The sequence below is a fragment of the Penicillium taxi genome, assembly GCF_028828555.1.
Source record: "Penicillium taxi strain IBT 34144 chromosome Unknown utg000001l_segment0_segment0, whole genome shotgun sequence".
Taxonomy (NCBI): Eukaryota; Fungi; Ascomycota; class Eurotiomycetes; order Eurotiales; family Aspergillaceae; genus Penicillium; species Penicillium taxi.
This window is the reverse complement of record NW_026643203.1, coordinates 2,895,414-2,914,834: the sequence shown is the minus strand read 5'-3', so window position 1 is coordinate 2,914,834 and position 19,421 is coordinate 2,895,414. Positions and strand designations below refer to the sequence as shown.

At 44.3% G+C, this 19,421-nt stretch overlaps 6 protein-coding genes across 6 annotated transcripts; 4 read left to right on the top strand and 2 right to left on the bottom strand.

Annotated features, from left to right (window-relative positions):
- Positions 1–251: 251 nt before the first annotated feature.
- On the bottom strand, positions 252–2,423 carry N7495_001054 (uncharacterized protein; the record flags this gene model as incomplete). Its single annotated transcript, XM_057203724.1, has 3 exons — positions 252–1,969; positions 2,039–2,170; positions 2,231–2,423. The coding sequence occupies 3 exons, from the start codon at positions 2,421–2,423 to the stop codon at positions 252–254; spliced, it is 2,043 nt and encodes a 680-aa protein (XP_057067797.1).
- Positions 2,424–3,114: 691 nt separating this feature from the next.
- Positions 3,115–5,662, top strand: N7495_001053 (uncharacterized protein; the record flags this gene model as incomplete). The annotated part of the gene is made up of 3 exons (XM_057203723.1): positions 3,115–3,339; positions 3,390–3,703; positions 3,772–5,662. The coding sequence occupies 3 exons, from the start codon at positions 3,115–3,117 to the stop codon at positions 5,660–5,662; spliced, it is 2,430 nt and encodes an 809-aa protein (XP_057067796.1).
- A 55-nt stretch (positions 5,663–5,717) lies between these two features.
- N7495_001052 (uncharacterized protein) lies at positions 5,718–6,028 on the bottom strand (the record flags this gene model as incomplete). The annotated part of the gene is made up of 2 exons (XM_057203722.1): positions 5,718–5,829; positions 5,889–6,028. 2 exons carry the CDS (start codon positions 6,026–6,028, stop codon positions 5,718–5,720), a joined length of 252 nt encoding a protein of 83 aa, XP_057067795.1.
- Positions 6,029–7,133: 1,105 nt separating this feature from the next.
- Positions 7,134–8,148, top strand: N7495_001051 (uncharacterized protein; the record flags this gene model as incomplete). Its single annotated transcript, XM_057203721.1, has 3 exons — positions 7,134–7,466; positions 7,726–7,845; positions 7,894–8,148. 3 exons carry the CDS (start codon positions 7,134–7,136, stop codon positions 8,146–8,148), a joined length of 708 nt encoding a protein of 235 aa, XP_057067794.1.
- Positions 8,149–10,934: 2,786 nt separating this feature from the next.
- Positions 10,935–12,021, top strand: N7495_001050 (uncharacterized protein; the record flags this gene model as incomplete). Its single annotated transcript, XM_057203720.1, has 3 exons — positions 10,935–11,087; positions 11,141–11,526; positions 11,595–12,021. 3 exons carry the CDS (start codon positions 10,935–10,937, stop codon positions 12,019–12,021), a joined length of 966 nt encoding a protein of 321 aa, XP_057067793.1.
- A 663-nt stretch (positions 12,022–12,684) lies between these two features.
- On the top strand, positions 12,685–13,326 carry N7495_001049 (uncharacterized protein; the record flags this gene model as incomplete). The annotated part of the gene is made up of 1 exon (XM_057203719.1): positions 12,685–13,326. One exon carries the CDS (start codon positions 12,685–12,687, stop codon positions 13,324–13,326), a length of 642 nt encoding a protein of 213 aa, XP_057067792.1.
- Between the last annotated feature and the right edge of the window lie 6,095 nt (positions 13,327–19,421).

Here is a 19,421-nt window from a genome sequence, read left to right as displayed (position 1 = left end):
CGGCTGAAAAGACCCTTTTTAGATGCCAAAAATCTTGATGTTCAATAAAATACTGCAGCTTTATCACCACTTATAGTATTCATCTCAATGACAGTCACCTAGTCAAGTGATGCGACTATCACTTCAAATGCACATGAGAGACAGTGGGAAAGATATATTGGTATCTGAATTATTAAATAGTACTTTGTTTGACTTTTGACAAGGATATGCTTAATTTGCTGGGGTATGGGTATTTATGGATACTTCCTGCATCATTGCTTTGCGTGCACTTCCTCGTCTCCTGACTGAGAATCATAAAGTGCAGTCTGCAAAACATCAAACACAATGTATCCCTCGTCCCTGGGAGACTTGTTACTTTTCAAAGATTGAAAGTAGTCCTCGGACCGCTTAAAACGGTCTTTGACCCTCTCATTGAGACCCACAAATCTGAGCTCTGCATTTGGGCCTGCCCACTCTTTCAAATTACTTCGTATATCAGCCAAAGCCTGCATTGCAGTAGCATCAACGTGCGCAGCACGGGTCATATCCAAAATAACAGTTCGAAGCTTGGGTAGAGGGCTCTCCTCTGTGTTTTCAGTGCCCGCGTCTTTCCGCAGTCTCCTGATGTGAGCAGATTTTGTATCGTTCCACAATCTATTGGCGTCCCCAGCTGAGTCCTTGTTTGTTGTGTAATTATCAGAAGTGACTTCATCTGTCCCCGAACTGAATGTATAGATCGCATTAGTAATCTGACGTGTGATACGAGCAGCATTAGGGTAGAGCACAGAGTCCTGAAGCAAAAAGACCATAGTGTCATCAGGTATGGCTGGGACTTTGGACTCTGATGATTCTGATGACTCTGATGGGTATAATTTTGAGAAATTATGAGTTGTGACCAAAGTCACACGAGAAAAGGCGATTCTCAGTAAGACGTAGACAAGACTGTAGCCGACCGCAGCAGCAATTCCAATCTCAACGTCGACAAATAGCGTTACCCAGAAGGCAACCATACTGCCGATAAAGTCGGCGAAGGAGGTCTTCCAATAGTGCCAGAAAACGTGGAATGGGATAATAATTTGCCATACGGCGACTGTGATAATCGCTGCAAGGGTGGCGGAAGGGATCCAGTAGAATGCACCAGTTAGTTTGTAAATGCTAACAAGCACACAAGCAGTGGTGGCCAAGCCACTAAGGGGGGTCTTGACACCAGACTCTGAGTTCACAGCAGTACGTGAAAAGCCTCCGGTGATTGGCATACAAGAAAAGAAACTTCCGAACAAGTTGACGATCCCAATGTATCCAAGTTCTTGGTCTTGTTCGATAACATAGCCATGGCGCCGGGCAAATGCCTTCCCAATAGCAAGGTGCTCCAGGGCAGCAGCTACGAATACTGCCACGCTGCGACCAGCGACTTTGAGAAGCAGAACGCTATCTAGCTTCTTTGGAGGAATAATTCCTGTGCCAGTCACTTTAGAGATTCCAAAAAGAGGGTCCTTCCGGCGGTCCTTGTTCACACCCCAACTGATCAATGTAAAAAGAATAAGAACGAGCGCATTTCGGGCAACAGAAAGATACCAAAGAGCACGGTATTTCTTGCCCCATTTGCGACCTACAAATTGCAATGCTAACAGAAAAGCAATGCCGGATGCTCCAATTAAGAAAGCCCGCCAATTTGTGTAAGGAAGACGGACGAAAAATTCACGGATGACACCCGCTGTGCCACTGCCTTTTTTGCCTTCGCCAAACAGCCCTTTGAGTTGCTGAAGAACTATGGTGATGGCAGCGGCAGAAATGTATCCGGAGAGAACGGGGAGAGGGATGAAGTCGAGAAGAAATCCAAGGCGGAAGAGACCGAGAATCAGCGAGTATATTCCCACCCAAAAAGCAGCTGCACTCGCGATAGATTGGGCGCTATAACCTTCACTGGTTAGGTCATTCACAATTTCACCAGTGAGTAGACCCATGATTGCAGTTGGGCCAGCAGTTACATCTATCAAATCATGCCAGTTAGTATAGCTGACAGACCCAAGATAGATAGCTCTTTATAGAAATATCTAACCTTTGGAAGTGCCCATAATTGCATAGAAGAGCGTCGGGATCCAACTTGAGATGAGACCATAGCTGGAAGGGATATTGGCAACTTTTGCATATGCCAGACTCTGGGGCACTAGAAGAATTCCAATGGTAATGCCTTTCCACTGTCAGTTAGTTACAAGCACATATCCCTCGAAGCTGCACAATTCTGTCTTACCGGCCACTAGATCATTCCACAGCCAAGGGAGAGAATAATGTGGAATCCACTGCACGATAGGAACTTTTGCAACAAGGTATCTCGCTGATGCTCTTGGCAATCTCGGTAAATGTGTATTGGTCAAGTCCACGAAGCGACTGATGTTGGCATCCTCTTGGATGGCTTTTCTCAAGCCCTTCACCCTAGAATTCATCCCCTAGATATAACGCTCCTTTTAATAAACTAGCCAGGAGAAGATGACTATGTCAATATGCAAAGATAAATTGTGCGCGGAAGGGTTCAGAATATCGATTGATGAAGTAAAAAGAGATCCCTTGTTGATTACGGACAATGGCCGAAAAAGTAGAAGACTTAATTATCAACTTCTCTTGGCGATTACAATTCCCGATTCCTAATCTCATTGTAACGTCTTTATTGCTCTTGTATCAGTTGTTGATCACTGATGTCGACTTGTCGGGCCATGGTCACGCAATCTCACCAGGAGCCGCACATTACAATCCTAAGGTTGTGATACTAGATAACTTAGCAATATCGTAGTATTATGTGGAGGCAAAGGATTTAATTAGTATCCTTCCACTCCACTCCTTGCCTCAACTACAATTTTAAGGCTACGATACTAAATAACATAACTTAGCAATACCATGGAGGCGGTAACTATATGGAGATAAAGGATTCAATTAGCATCCTTCCACTCCACTCTATCTTGACTAAAACCACATAGCACACCGATGTCGACATACTGCCCCGTAGTGACGGAATATCAATCTAGATGGTTTCTAACTTAAACTATTTGTTAAATCTAGTACTGTATTTTTATATGATCTATTGTTAATATCTCATTCGTCGACAAACCATCTCTAGATAAAAACAAGCTTCTAGCCGACATGAAGAATCTAAGCGCTGATGAGAGATTTCAATTGGCGGGAAGCTACTTTGCTCCAAAAGGACTCTATGAGTATACCAAGAGCCTGCCCTTTACCGGTCGAGTGAATAGCAATGTATCATCGCTTGTGGCCGGTGAATGGACAGAAATAACGCTGCAATATGAAGTTGGCGCCTCAGGTTTGGCAGATGGTGCTTGGATTAAAGCCACTTTCAAATTTTACTCGGTAGGCTCATCCTACCTGTCGTAGTAAGGTTAAATCTGACAAGAAAGCAGGATTGGGCACTTTTCCAAACGTCGGATCCCTCAAAAGACAACTATGTCAGTGCAGAGTATATCCCCAACAGCCTTTTCCCGCAACAAACCCCTGCCACAGTTCAGTCACTGGCCATCCGGTTTGATCAAAAAGGCCATGAGCGACCTTTTCAAAAGGCTGTAATTGTTGATGTTCAAGATGGTTACATGAACCCTGGAGATCGGATTCTCATTCGATTGGGTGACCGTCGCTTTGGCGGTAGAGGAACGCGGGCCCAGACATTTATAGAGAAGGACTTTCGCTGGAGATTTTACATAGATCCCGTCGGAACTTCGTGAGTACCTTAGCAACTGCTGTGTCCCTTGCAAGTCTTGGAAAATCTGAAATCTGACGGTATGTTAGCCGGTTCGCTCCGATCCAACCTGATCTATCTTGGAACATCGTGGCAGGTCCTATCCATCATATTCAGACTGTTTCTCCCCGGGCTTTACAGCCCGGTGTTCCATTCGCAATTCATTCTCACGCTGAGGATGTCTGGGGAAATGTAACAAGTGACTTGAAGGGACTTTCTTTCGAATTGAAAATTCTGAACGAGCACTCGGAGGTTACTCTTGCAAGAGAAATCTCTGTCTTAGATCAGGGCTGGACCAATACTATATTCTCTGGTCTCAACATAGAAGACGATGGTGATTATACAATCGATGTTGCTGTGAAATCTAAGGATGATGGAAAGCGGATTGCATCCCAGACTACCCACATCAGTGTCTCCTCTAACCTCTCAGTTCCCAAGGCTCTGTTTGGAGACTTGCATGTGCACTCCGATGATACTGTGGGAACTGAATCATCTATCTACAACTTTTCCTATGGTCGAGAAATTGCTGCGCTTGATGTTCTTGGATACACGGCCAATGACTTCCAAATCACAAAGGAGCGCTGGGATGCTACGACTGATTTGATAACATCGCTCAATAAGCCTGGAGAGTTTGTCATCTTCCCCGGAACTGAGTGGTGTGGAAACTCTGCGGCAGGAGGAGACCATAATGTTGTTTTCTTGGCTGATCCAGCTACCAACCCGCCCGAATTCCCCTTCGACCGACATGGAAATGTTGCCCGCTCGTTTGAATGGTCCGAACACGGCCCTAAAGATCTTGTCCCTGGAGCTTGGCCACTAGATGAGGTATATTGCACGTATGCTCATCAGGCAGACACTCATCTGTTTATACCTCACGTCGGCGGACGTCGCTGTAACCTTGCATGGCACCATCCCAAGCTAGAGCGCCTAGTCGAAATCGGCAGTGCATGGGGCCAGTTTGAATGGCTTCTGCGTGATGCTGTGTGTAGAGGTTGGAAACTCGGAGTCTCTGCTAATTCCGACGAGCACCGAGGTCGATGTGGTGGTGGTGTTCCTGGAACGGCAGTTTTCGGTACTCGAGGTGGTCTTACCGGAATTGTGGCCCCAAAGCTAGAGCGTCAAGATGTAGCTCATGCTTTACGCTCACGACACACTTTCGCAACAACTGGCCAGCGATTGGTGGGGCTGGTGCATACTGCCGACCGGTCTGCTATTCAAGGTGATGAAATCAAGGTCTCAGGACAAGGGACTTTAGAACTAGATTACCAGTTCTTCGGTGACAAGGGTTTCTCTTCTATCGAGGCCTTTGATGCATCGGGCTTGATCTGGCGCCGACACTTTTGGTCCGAGTCTGACACGTCTGCCACGATCTTGCGGGTTACATGGGGTGGAGCAAGATTGTATGATCGGTACCGCGAAGCCGTTTGGAATGGAACCATCACAATCTCAGAGGAAAGCTCCGTGCAGGATGTGTTGGTATTTGGAGGTCTTGAGGACAACACAGAAGATTACGCTCGATCAGCAGGAAAGCATACTGTTGAGTTCTCAAGCAAGACAAGTGGTGACCTCGACGGTGTCCACATTGCCCTACAAGGTGACAAATCTCCGCAAAAGATATGCATTACAGGCTCACTAGGTGGATATGTCAAGGTTGGAGACTCTTTGGCTGGGAACCCCCATAAAGCTCAGCCGACATTTCAGCTTGAGGCATCTTGGGAGGAAGCCAAGCGTCCAGATGGAAAGGTGATAGAGATTTTGGGTGGTGCAGAGCTTTTCGTTCGCGTGGAAGCAATTCCAAAAGTGGAGCTGCCACGGCGGGTACAAGGAAGAGCATCGTTCAGTGGTCAAGACGCGGAATCATCACGCTCGATATACTTCGTTGGCCGAGAGTGGAGTGGGGAAAAGGTCGTCACCAGCCCTGTTTTTATAGACTACGTCTGAGGCCGCGAGCCCTCCTGGCACAACGAGCTATATCCACCTGTGCATGGATAGATATTTACCGACCAATAAACAAAATGGCTTTCACCTGGGCGAAGTGCGAAGCTTCCAAGATTGGCTTCTTTACTACGTAGGCATAAATATCTTCTAATCTTGGAAGTCCAGTGTTACTATATATATATATATATATATATATCAAATCGAGCCACCTGGGCACTCCATACCTCACATAGACAAGTTGGCAGTTACCATCGGGCCTTGGAGGGAATCAGTGGCCTCATTAAGGCCACCAGGATACCTTGCCAAAGCTTGCAGGACTGCAGTGGCAGAGGCAGGACCGGTCAGAGAAGATACGGGGACGGGTTCCATTTTTCGATAGTCTTGGACTGATACTTCCGTAAACTGAATGTTTGGGATCTAGTCCTCGCTCTAGTTATTTGACTCCATAGGTATGGATTCAGGCAGTAAAGGCTTGGAACCATAAAGCATTTTCTTCAGCAGTGGCGATGTGATGACAACAGTCAAGTCTGTCACTCTATTAGATGAAGTGGAGAGTGGATGGAGGGTGATGAAGGAGAAGAAGCAGGCAATTTTTAGAATTCAGTCATTTTATATTTCAAATCGCCCACTAACATCATTTATGAAGAAGTTTCTAGTCAAATTTATGCCTGACTAATCCTTTCATTATATTGTATCTTCTTGTTTTAACGTGTATTAGGTATATTCGTAGGTTCAGGATGTCAGAAGAACTGGATGAACCAGAGAAGTGGGAGACGAGAAACAATTTTAGCTTCTTCGATCACGACCTTATCTTTTCACCTCAAGGGTATGGCGGGTAGGACATCACCTTAGAGGGCACTCACACAGTGATTGGCATATCAGGGATAGATTCATTTGGTAAAAGACCTAATTCTAGCATTATCACCATTTCCAAGAGATAGAGGTCGGAAATGGCATTAATTTCTAGCACCCCATGAGTTTTTTTTAGCGCCCCCACGAGCTTTTCATTACTCGTCTCGTTAAGAGAAAAAACCTCGTTCCGATGATTTGATTCTTTGTTTATACCCATGAAAGAGCCGCTAAGATGTAAGGCGGAATCGCCACGATTTTCCTACAACAATGTCACACATAATCATGGCGATTTCATCGTCCCCGAGTTACACCATATCAGAAGGATGCGGTTAAATGCTCCTAAGTCTAGTCTTATACCTTTCTGTTATGGTGTAATGTGATAGAAGCAGGAGTAAATTTCAATCATGCTTCCAAGGTTCCTCTAGATCTTGACAAAATGCTTTCCGGGCCCATATTTCTTGTTTAGTAATAGCGCCAACTCGGAAATGGGAAAGCTAACTTGAACAGGTTAGTTTAATATTCTTAAAAAATGGGCGTTGGTACTCTTCTTCTCCACTCTTCTTCCCCACAGACCTTGTACACTAGTTCCGAAAATCTTTACTTCACAGAACTCCCTTCAAAAATGCCTGACCTCAGTGACCTGGATCCGGAGTGGTTCCCTATCTTCGAAAACACATTCAGGCCATTCAAGCCCGGCGAGGACCTTTCTGTTGTGGACCCCGCTACTCGGGTCGAAGAGCTACGCGAGTTCCTCGCGCGACTGATGAAAGCGCCCGCCGGATATAAGGAATACTGGCAGATCAATGTCGATGTCGCTATTAAGATGTATCAGAATGGAGAACTAGGACCATTCAGACTCGGAGACCCCCCGGTGTATTTTGTTGATGGTAAAATGGTCGACAAGAATCCATGGAAAGACGACACTGTTCCCGCAACGGCATCTCGCTGGTGCGAGGTATCATCACCTATTCTGACCACATTTCTATTTACTAATTACTTTAAGGAATTCCCCCAATATCATCAATATTCTCAGGCAAATATGGGAATATAATTAATTGAGAAGACACCAAACTAATCTTCTCTGGTAAGTAGTATCAGTAAATGGTTCAGGCATCTCTTGTTAGCGTGTTTCCCTTCGATTTTGCCCAAAGCATGCATCCAGTATGATGATATATTGAATTGTCATTATAAGAACTATAAACTGACAAATCCAGATTCCTGCGCGCATGAGAATTCCCCTAAGGGCGAACGGCAATTCTACAATCATGCATAATATTATCATGTACAACGATACCGGAAGTAATGTTCTGACGGTGTTTGCATCCGACCTCCAGGTAATGCTATATTATCCGGCATTAAACATTGACATCTTCAATCCATAGCGTCAGACTCTGTCTGCGGATGGGGCAAATTATCAAACGAGCCTCAGTATCGAGATACAAGTGCAGACTACGGGAAGTGAGGAATTTACACCTTGGTTTGAAGAGAACTGTGTCTTTCGTCGAGATGACCCCTCGACAGCTCGTTTATCTGGAGCAGCGATGAGAGACCATCTGTATTTTGCGACGACTCCCGGGAACCAGCGACTATACGTTGCGCAGAAGAAAACTAGGTTGTTTTCCATTTTACCAGCCTAGGTGCTTTACCGCTGAGGTGTTCCAGTCATTGACCTCGAGCACATTTTATCAGTGCATATCATCAGATGGCTTGGGCGAAATGCAAACAATCGAACTTCCAATTATCGAAAGATTGATTCTTAGTCTCGATCATGTAAATCTTACCATAGGTACCCGCTGGTCCGATAAAAGAGCAGGTACCTATGATTCAAGCACTAGAAGTCACCACCTGCATGTCAGCAGTCGTCACATAACTCTCTGGGAAGAGTATACAGGTATATGCTTGGTGAATCCCATATCCCCCTCATTTATTCATGCCCAGGTGGGTATCGATCACCAAACCTTGTCTCTTACCCAGATATATTGATGTCGTGGCTCCGTTCAAGACTGGCCACATATCACTTTGGCTCCAAAGATGTATCGTAGAGCAACTACCTTGAAGATAAACCAAAGCTCTAATACAAGGTGACTATCTACAAGTGCCAAATCGTTTTCAAAGACCTCAGTACGTGATGGGGGCGCAGCACATTATCGATTCATCATTGTCGATCTATCATTTAAATACGACCATTTTGTCTGAGCAGTGTTTTTGCAGAACAATTACTGTAGCTAAGCAATTATAATTTCTCAATCAATAGTCACAGCCTCTTCAGTCAAACTAGAATGGCTCTTAAAAACCCCGTTTCACAATGGATATTCCGATTTTGCCATTAGGGAGCTATACCAATATTATGTTGAAAGACTAAAAGACCTCTCTACAGTACAAGACCCACTGTCGGTTGTTGTGAAATTTTGTGGGTCATGTCCTAGAGATCGGTACTCGCTATCATCTCGAGGTCGATCCTTGGATCGGCTCACCGACTCCGCTGATCCCTGACCGCTAGTCAATTTGTATAGAGAGTCCATTCCCCTTCTCAGCCTTCTGGCGGCTCCCAATCTAGTCCCTCTTGTTGTATCCCACGCCGTTACACATCCACTAGGAGTTTACTTACAATAGTTGGAGTTAGAGAAATTGAGCTTCATTTGAATTAGTTAGTAATATTCTGATTAGTAATATGCGACATTTTTCATATCGCTAACTATTAAGCACACTTCTATTAGTAGGACATTGATTTCAGGTAGGGGGTTTGTCTAACACCGTCCTATTGGGACTCGAGTCTTGGACGAGTTTCCCCGGGTTCCTCAAGAATTAGTCTTGCAATATATTTGATTCATACTGTTCCACTTTATCTCTCGTATCATTTCAAGTCAACCCTTACAGAAGATTATATAAGGTCCATTATTAATTTATCTGATATTACCCGATGAACATCAGCTGTACCTTAAAAAACCTCCAAAAACAACTAAGAGATGTGGGTCTATTTGCATTGGTATTTTGTGTATTTACATCTAGAGGACCCTGTGGGCTTGGCTAATTACACTGTTCTCTATCTCAAAACAGATACCTAGGTATGTGTTGGAATAAATGGAACAGCCCGAGATATTGGACCTCGGCAGTTTGTACGAGTGAATGGTTGTGCATGTGTAAGGGTTAGAGTCCAATGCGGTTGGGCTACCGTAAACAAGAGAAAAACTAATATGAGAAGGCTACCCGAGGACGTGTATGTGGGTGGGGTATCCCATAGGGCTCAATTCCACTAGGGTAAATTGGGAACAAGAACAACTCTTGAAGTCCTTCAAGAGTCCAAAGACCTCAGAGAATTAAATACATCAGGAAGTGGCAAATCTCTAACTAGCTTATCCGGGGAACCCCTGCTTCCCTGACCGCTGGTTCAGCCAGCTTATGTAGAGAGTCCATTGCCTTTCTCAGCCTTCTTGCAACCCACGCCGTTACAGCATGCCATATAGAATCCCCGGTAGTAGAGAATGAAGAACAACACATTATACCATCATACAAAACGAGCATCTACTTATCTACTAACGTAGACAGCTGCCCTTTGTATAGGTGTATTAGTGTTGAATCGAACCAGCTATATAAGCCCACACTATTAGAGATTCTGCTTGACCTTCAGTGGAGCCTGAACACCTCCACCAGTGTTCGCATACACTGCCCCCTCTTATGTTCTTCAGTATAAGCACAGAAATTCGACTCCGGATCAACTGATTGTGAAGTAAGAGATGGTTAGATAGTAGGTCAGAGTCAGGAGCCAAGAAAAGTACTGCCTCAAGTTGAGAGAAAATTCCGGAGTTGAGGGGGGAAATGAGACTTTTATAGATCCACGCACGTGGAGCCACTGAGACTCGTGGCGCTAAACTTAAATGCGTAAGATTAGGCTTAATGGCAAACCAATATCAAATATCCGATATGGTGTAGTGGCTAACATCGCCGTCTCTCACACGGCAGCCGGGGGTTCGATTCCCCCTATCGGAGTCCAGTTTTCTTTTTTCGGACTTGAAAATTTTTTTTTTTTTGGCCACTAGACATCTCATGTGTTTGAGTTATAAACAACTTCTTATTTATGTACATAATTTGAGGCAGTGTTAGGTAGAGTATTCAGCCACACACTGGAAACTGGTATTGCGTATTATGATGGTGGCTGAAACCCCCGAAATAGAATAGAACCGGTCGCCGGGGCGATCACCGAAAAAGCAAATACGTAACTTCATTCAGCTCCGTACTCAAAGTTATTTTGTACTTCCTCTACATCTCATCATTAAACTAGCCATAGCAACCAACCATTTGCTCCGAGCCTTGATTTTTCGCGCGCTTCACTTCTCATCCGTGTCCGCCTCTACCCTCGTTGGTGACAACTTCATTGGGATCCCAAGGTCAACTAGGCCCCTCAAAACAATCAATTTACAACAACATGCGACTTCCTTCTGGCGGTGGCTTGGGGAGGACTAAAAATGTTATACACTTTGCACAAGCATTTATTATCTTCCTCGCATGGGCATTGACCATCGCTATTTGGACTAAAGGCGATGGCATGGACGGCCGCACAGTCTGGTACTGGATTTTGGTAAATCCTTCCCTGCTCTCTTCCTTGGAGCCACACTAACGGATCTGGAACAGTGCTGGATTAGTATACCCGCCCTGATCTACCTTTCCGCCGTGCCTATGTGGCCTCGAGCCCGTCGCTTTGGAAATGTCTACGCATTCGCTTGCGTTGACCTCGTATATACAATTTTCTGGTTGAGTGCCTGGGCATGTCTTGCCTCCTACGTCGCCGAAGGTAAGAGCATCGGTAAAACAACATCCTCGGACAAAACAACAAAATCTCGCCGCGATACAACAACCACCACTTCAGCCACTACCACTGCTACAACAACTGCCACAACTACCACCAGTACAAGTACAAGTACTGCCACTGGCTTAACCGGCTGTAATAACTGGGCTTACGGAAGTGCCTCCAAGTGCACCCTCAGCGAGGCTACCACTATCATCGGCGTCGTCATTTTGTACGTATAAGCCCATATCCGTTTGTCAGGAAATGGTTTCGCAAAACTAACACAAGACACTCACATAGCCTTCTTTTTATTTCTACAGCCTGGATCTCTGTCCGTAACGTCATACACTTCCGCAAAACTGGTACCCTTCCCGATGCTGTCTCCGATCCCACCTTCGCTGCGCAGAGTAAAGCTGCATTCTCATCAAATCCCACCGGTGACTTTGAAGATGACGAGGAAGATTTCCGATCTTCACGTGTTGGTGGCATGGGTACCTCATTGCGTGATCAGGATGAGGACTATGCCCTGCTGCAGCAGAGCGAGGTTGACGACCTAGGCAACCCGAATGGCCGGTCTGCAATGCATGGCTCTTATGACCCTACTGCACCTGATCCAGGCAGTGTTCTGCATGATTATAATAGCACCGGCTATGGTGGTGCACATGGACAGCACTACGAGCCTCCGTCCGAGTTCGGAGAATCATCAATTAGCGGATACGGCAGATAAAGATATTTGATGGGTAGACTGTATAACAGGAGATGTGCAGTCATTTATTTTGGAAACGAATAGCCCTACTTAATGTCCTCGGCATGATAATGTCTGGTGTTGGGAGGCGCATATTTTTATTTTTATTTTCATATTTATTTTTTCTTCTTTGGCTCGCCAAGGAGAGGTTGCTGTCTAGATATTTGTCATATTTTGTGATTATGGGGGTCCGTTTGAGCCGTCAAGGCAGTGAACATATATATATGGGTTGGGCAGTTCCAAGGTTTGCATTTGATTCAGACCAATAGATTCATAACGATAACACATTGTTACAGTACTCTGTACTGCCCTCAATGACGAGAAGGTTAGATAAGTGCCAAGGTTCTGCCACCGCTTTCTTGACCGATGTGCTTTTGGACAGCTTGCTCTCCCCAAGTTTAAGACTCCATCAGCTCCAATCATTCCAGTGTTACCAAGGTGAATTGCATTACTGCCTGCAATTTTATCTTTCTAAATCAGTCAGTTGATCTGGTATGTCATTTAAGTGTTTGAGCCCAACTCTGAACACTATGAATGGACCAGCCAAAACGGGCCACCTACAACTTCGCAACTCCAGCTAACATTAACCAAAGTAATAAATCCCACAAACAGACTTAGAGGAAATTCACTTGAAAACCATCCATTATGGCCAGTGAAATTGATATCTACATCCAATATCCTTTACATATGGACTCGGCTTCCAAATCTATCTCTTTGCCCCAATCCTCCGCCTACACACCTATCCAAACAACAAGTATCAACACAGAGCTGACCGAACTGAACCAACTGCACCGTGCCCTACTCACCGTTGAACATCCCAGCGGTGTACCCCCACCACCACTCCCCGTCAACCCCAAGCGCAGTGCACAAGTCAACAAGCTCCGCGACAGCGGCAATGCCGCTTACCGCAAATCCAACTACGCTGAGGCTGTGCGCTTGTACACATATGCAATCGAAATGGCTATCACCCGACCTAGCTGGGAACCTGTGAATCTTGCCAGAGACGAGTTGTCCGGTCTCTATGGAAATCGCGCACAAGCACATATGGGGCAACAAGCGTGGGCGGATGGGCTGGTCGATGCAAAGTGCAGCGTGGACTCAAAGCCTGTGAATAATGTCAAGGCTTGGTGGCGGGTTGCTAAGTGTTTGGCTGAGATGACTCGGTATGAGGAGGCACGCGGATATGTGCAGAAGGGGCTTGAGATTGAGGGGAGGGATTCTGAGGGTGGGAAAGAGTTGCTGAGTTTGTTGGTGGATGTTGATGCTGCTCTGAAGCGATCCTCTTGAATGGCCTTTTTGCCAGTTGACGCTTGTGTCAGCACATTTTACTGTGCTACGCCCATGTCTTTTTTATTTTGTAGCATACCTTCCTACTCTACTAGTCTATGGTTCCCTTTTATCTGGGCGTTTATGGGTGAATAAATCTGATTTACGTTAAATGCCCTGAAATCAAACCTACCTGCATTGATATCCGGGATTTTTATATAGTTCATGGTTGATCGAACTATGTTCTCTTCAGGACCAAATACCCTGGTCACCTTTCTGTAACCCAGTAAAATGTCATTCCGATTATGGCACTAAATATACTCGTTGCTAAGATCAGTTTCTCTAGACACTGTCAGATTGGTTGGTTGTTTGAATAGAATCAACAGTGACTAAGATTTCAGTCTGGTTCCACAAAACAGTCGACAAAGAATCATTTTCTAGGTGTACCTCTTTGTTTACCAGCAGCAAAGTATGCTCGTATCAAACACTGGCGACAATGGCTCACAGTGTGGAAATAACAGGATTGTAGGGCTTGCATGCGGCCGTTCAAGGAAATGCTGGAAACCGTCTCTCAGTTTAAATACATCAGGGCCATCCCAGTAGGAAAGAGATCGGTACATTGCAAGAGCGTGCACATAAATTTGTACCTACAAAAAATTCATCATTGATGAATGATCCTGAGAGAAAGAAATTTGGAAGAGAAAGACAACTCATACCAGATGGAATATATAAAACGTCTATATAATCTCCACCAGAGGCTCGAGATGTAAGTCTATTATTCATAGGTGTGATGAATCGAAGGATTTATTTTAACAGCCATTTAGGAACGGTGATTGCCTAAGCTACATATCATTAATTTCTTCGGCAGAGCGGAGTGTCGTGAAAATTAGGTCTGCCCAAAAGATATTATTGGGGTTTCCATTAAATTAAATGGCTATTCCTGTCGCTCGCTTAGCGAGCGTAGCTAGCTAGTCGCTCGTTACTGAGAACAGTGAGCTCCAACGAACCGCTACTCAACACCGTAGACAAACCACCAAGTGTAGTGGTCTCTACAGTACTGAATATTGTGGTTGTTGTGAAGTCTGCTTTTTCATTGATGAAAGAACTAGCTACTTATAGTATATGGGCGCCCCTCTGCTCTGGACGAATGTCAACATTCGTCCGAGACAGAAGAGACGGTGAAGACGGGACATTACTGTCGCGAATGCGCATCGCTCAAGGGTGTCGTTTGCGATGAATGTATATCTTTCAAGGATGCCGTGATATACTAATCCAGTTCCGGAGTCGCTGTCTCGGCAGAAGCTTTTTCGGCCGAAATACTTTCCGTCTGTTGATGGCCTTGTTTCTCGGCTGTCGCAACAATTCCTTCAAAAGTCGTTCCTTCAACTCGCTACTGAGACACTCATAGTGGAACTAATAGAATTTTACTATGTTGCCAACCAATTTATTCATTGCAGATCCTATGAACTTCCGGAGCTGCTAGTGGTTTTGTTTTAGTGCACTAAAATCCTTGGTATCTGGAGACAGATTCTCACTGGTTTTCCTATCCAGGATACTGCGATTGAAATATCGTAACTGGGTGGATTGTTGTAGATTGTAGTGTGGGCGGAACTTGTTGTGAAGGAAACCTCAGAAAGTACAATGTACACCTACGGGATTGAGTTAATATAACCACAGGTAGACAACAGCAAGTAGGCAGACATGCCATAGGTTCCATGCAGATTTTTGATATTCACATGCTAATGGGCCTTCAAGACGGCGCACGGGATCCAGAGCTAATATGTGAATATCTAAGAAGTACCAACCTGTTTCCTGAGATGGTTGCCATAGTGAGGGGAACAAGCTCGCAAGGGGAGGCATGAAGTACGTAGGTTCACAAGCCATCAGACCTGGGCCTGTAATTAAAATTCTGACCTAGGTATTATGGGTTGAAGCGATCGAAGATTTGTTTTCAATCCACACTTGCACCTTAGCAATATCCTACGCTTCGGTGGATTCAGGTCTTCCTCTCATTGACCACCAAACTTATCCCATAAGATACTCCGAGACTTCTAAAGGCTGAGTATGAGAAGGTATAATCTTACTTGCCATCAAATCCATTGGGGATGGCGAGATATTTCTACTATTCACCAAGCTGCACGTACCTAAGTAGATTGGGACACTTTTCAGCGGGAGGAAATGCAAGATTGTTACTTACCTACCTATCTAGGTAATTATATATGAAGAAAGGTGTGGAGTCAAGGTAACAAATGTCGAAATATATATTCATCTAGGCTACTACCTATTTTAACTTAGATTTTGTCAAACATGACAATTACTGACATTCATCTACCTAAATATAGATATTTTAGAGGTCCAGAGTGTTTTGAATCTCTTCAATAAAACTTGGAGGAGCCTTGAATTGGTATAGGTAGTTATAACCAAACATGGAAATAAAAAACTGGTCTGTACTAATTTGGCTTTTAATAAAATAAGTTTGTCATGATTCATATCCCATGGGCGGCTGGCCTAATGGCAAGGCGCTTGTTTTCGGCACAAGAGATTGCAGGTTCGATCCCTGCGTCGCTCATTCATTTTGTCATTTTTTTTCCGAATAAAAATTTTAGGATAGATAGATAGTATTATGGTTACATGCGGGATTACTATAATATTCCGTCTATTTACATGGTTGAACTGAAGTTCTTTATTACCTTTTCATGATCACACTCGTTATTTAGGCTAGTTAACGTTCATGCAAACGTAGCAAACAATATTACTAAACAGGTCAAGCATAAATAGTTAGTTCGACGACATCAATCTTACTACATCACAAAATAGGATCAGCCAGCTCGGTTATCACGGGCGTTGGTTGCTATTATTACCTGGCTATCTTACTCCATCATGCCTTATAAATCAGGTGTCTACTCCACTTTCCTTACCGCATTATTTACCGCTTGACCGCCTTTCTTCATAATATTTAAGTCCAACTATCAATGCTGCTCGAAATGTTGCTCGTCGCGTCGGCGTTGCCGAAAAACGGGGGTCTGAAGAAAGCACTCTAAATTCTGGCACCACTCAGAGTGCTTCTGTTGCGACAGCCGAGAAACAAGGCCATCAACAGACGGAAAGTATTTCGGCCGAAAAAGCTTCTGCCGAGACAGCGACTCCGGAACTGGATTAGTATATCACGGCACCCTTGAGCGATGTGCATTCGCGACAGTAATGTCCCGTCTTCACCGTCTCTTCTGTCTCGGACGAATTTTGACATTCGTCCAGAGCAGAGGGGCACCCATATACTATAAGTAGCTAGTTCTTTCATCAATGAAAAAGCAGACTTCACAACAACCGCAATATTCAGTATCGTAGCATCCACTACACCTGGTGGATTTTCTACGGTGTTGAGTAGCGGTTTGTTGGAGCTCACAACGTCTACTATTCTCAGTTAAGATATTCGAATATCGCCAAGCGAGCGACAGCTTCCCAAAGACCTGTTCGGAGTTGGCGGCGAGTTGAAGACCCTGATATGCAGTACTATTAGTTCAAATTGAATGCTTCATTCGGGTCAAAATAAGCACATAAGCCTATACCGTCAAATAGACTCTTAAGTATGTAAACCAGAATATAAAACAAACTAGATACAGGAGTGTAAAATAGAGAGGAGATTGTGATGCAACCAAATGTCTACAAATATCGCATTAATAGTTATTCCAGGCCGAATTAATAATTCTGGCAGAATATCTGGCATTCACTTCCCGAGTTCATTCACTTCAGCAAACCAGATTCCATTGGTTCCAACAGCATCCTTGAACGATATGCATTCATCGCAAACGACACCCTCGAGCGATGTGCATTCGCGACAGTGGTGGTCCGTCTTCACCGTCTCTCCTGTCTCAGACGAATGGTTACATTCGTCCAGGATGGAGGAACCCTCATGTACTATAAGTAGCTAGTTCTCTCCGTCAATGAAAGACCAGACTTCACAACAACTGCAATATTCAACTAGTAGGAATCCACTACCAAGATCGGTGGATTATCTACGGTTGAGTAGCAGTTAGTTGGAGCTCGCCAAACTCTTTGTTTCTACTGCAGTAAACTCCACGCCCTTTTACAGCAGTAAAACTTGAACACCATTCTCAGTTATAATATTCGAATATTACCCTTGCGAGCGACAGTTTCTACTCACTAGTTCCGCCCTCAAGCTAACAGATGGAATGGACACCGCAATATCATATGCTCAGCTTGTTGCGACAGCCGAGAAACAAGGCCATCAACAGACGGAAAGTATTTCGGCCGAAAAAGCTTCTGCCAAGACAGTGACTCCGGAACTGGATTAGTATATCACGGCATCCTTGAACGATATGCATTCATCGCAAACGACACCCTTGAGCGATGCGCATTCGCGACAGTAATGTCCCGTCTTCACCGTCTCTTCTGTCTCGGACGAATGTTGACATTCGTCCAGGGCAGAGGGGCACCCATATACTATAAGTAGCTAGTTCTTTCATCAATGAAAAAGCAGACTTCACAACAACTGCAATATTCAACTAGCAGGAATCCACTACCAGATCGGTGGATTGTCTACGGTGTTGAGTAGCGGTTCGTTGGAGCTCACTGTTCTCGGTAACGAGCGACTAGCTAGCTACGCTCGCTAAGCGAGCGACACAGCTAGAATTCTGCGATCAGTATTTTATGGAGATTTGTTTTCTAGAAAGTACCAGGTAGCCTCTGACTTTTTTTTTAATTGATCGTCTATCTATATCTGGAGTCATCTATCTTCCAATTTGATCTTGGTTTAGAGCAAAGATGAGAAAGATACGGCAACAAACCGCCATTATATCATGGTAAATGCGCCAATTCTAGATTCCAAGTCCCCATATGATTGCAAGCTACTGGCAATAAAACTGACCCGTTTGTGTCATCAATAGAGAAATACTGTCCTCTATTATCCTAAAATATGACGTAGGATGTAAAGTAATTTATACCTCAATCTCCTACGCCACTATATCTCAATCGAGGGTTTTTTTTATCTTGAGTTCAAGGTTTTTATAGTAAAGGCTACTTGGCTTATTTGTACGAGTCCAAATTTCTACCTCACAAAATGGCTCATTTATACTTGTAGTTTTCTCAGAATGTGGTCCTCAACACGTTGGGGCGCTAGGAAAGATTGGGCTTACAAGATAAAAATTCTTCAAATTTTTCTTAATGATTAGACTTAACTAAAATCATTTTAGTAAATAACATATAACTCAAAAAGCCCTCCAGAAGGAACATAGTCTACAGTGTCTGGCAGTCCCTATCCATGTTTAGGTAGTCGATTTTCATTTTCTGGGCCGTGATATCTCATCCGCTATATGAGCAAAAACAGTGATTCACCTTCGGTAAATGGAAAAAAATGCAGTATCTTCTTGATATGACCGGCAAAACGATGATGCCGTGTATGTGTTGTTTTCTAGGAAAAGTACGGGACGGGCAAAATTGAATGTATGAGGCAATTATCCACAGCATAGTGCCAACGCATCCTTGAGCGAAACTATGAGTTGCCCAGGAAGCTGCATGTGCCCACTGAAAGGGCAGCAGTTGAATATTCAAAGCGCAGTATACGAGTATAACGCATCATGTCGTCTGCATTCAATTATTTGACTTACGTGCAGAGAGCTACGTTCCATGTTGTAGACAGGTTTTCAGTTCGCCTCTTCTGAACTTGCTTTTAGCAGAGATCTTTAAAGATATTTGCTTATGATGAAATTTTTCGATTCAACTAGAACCGAAAATCTGGCAACCACTTGGAAAGCATGGAATAGAGTCCTTGTAGCCAATCCACCTCGATCTAAAAATTCAATATATCTATTTGAAAGCATATCGGATTTGAATCTCGATCCATTTCGTGCATATTATAATCCAGTCTCCCCTCAACACATACCTAGGTGAGTCAGCATTGGAATGCACGCGTATTATCTGGGAAAAAATAGAGGCTTGCATATTTACACGTTATGTATCACATTTTCGCCTACACGGACGGTATCCCCGCAGTCCACGGACATTCATGGATGTTACACCGCATAAGCATCTCTGAAGTTTAGGCATTTGTCACCAATAGCAAACAAATAAACTTATAGTTCTAACGGCAGCTGAGATTC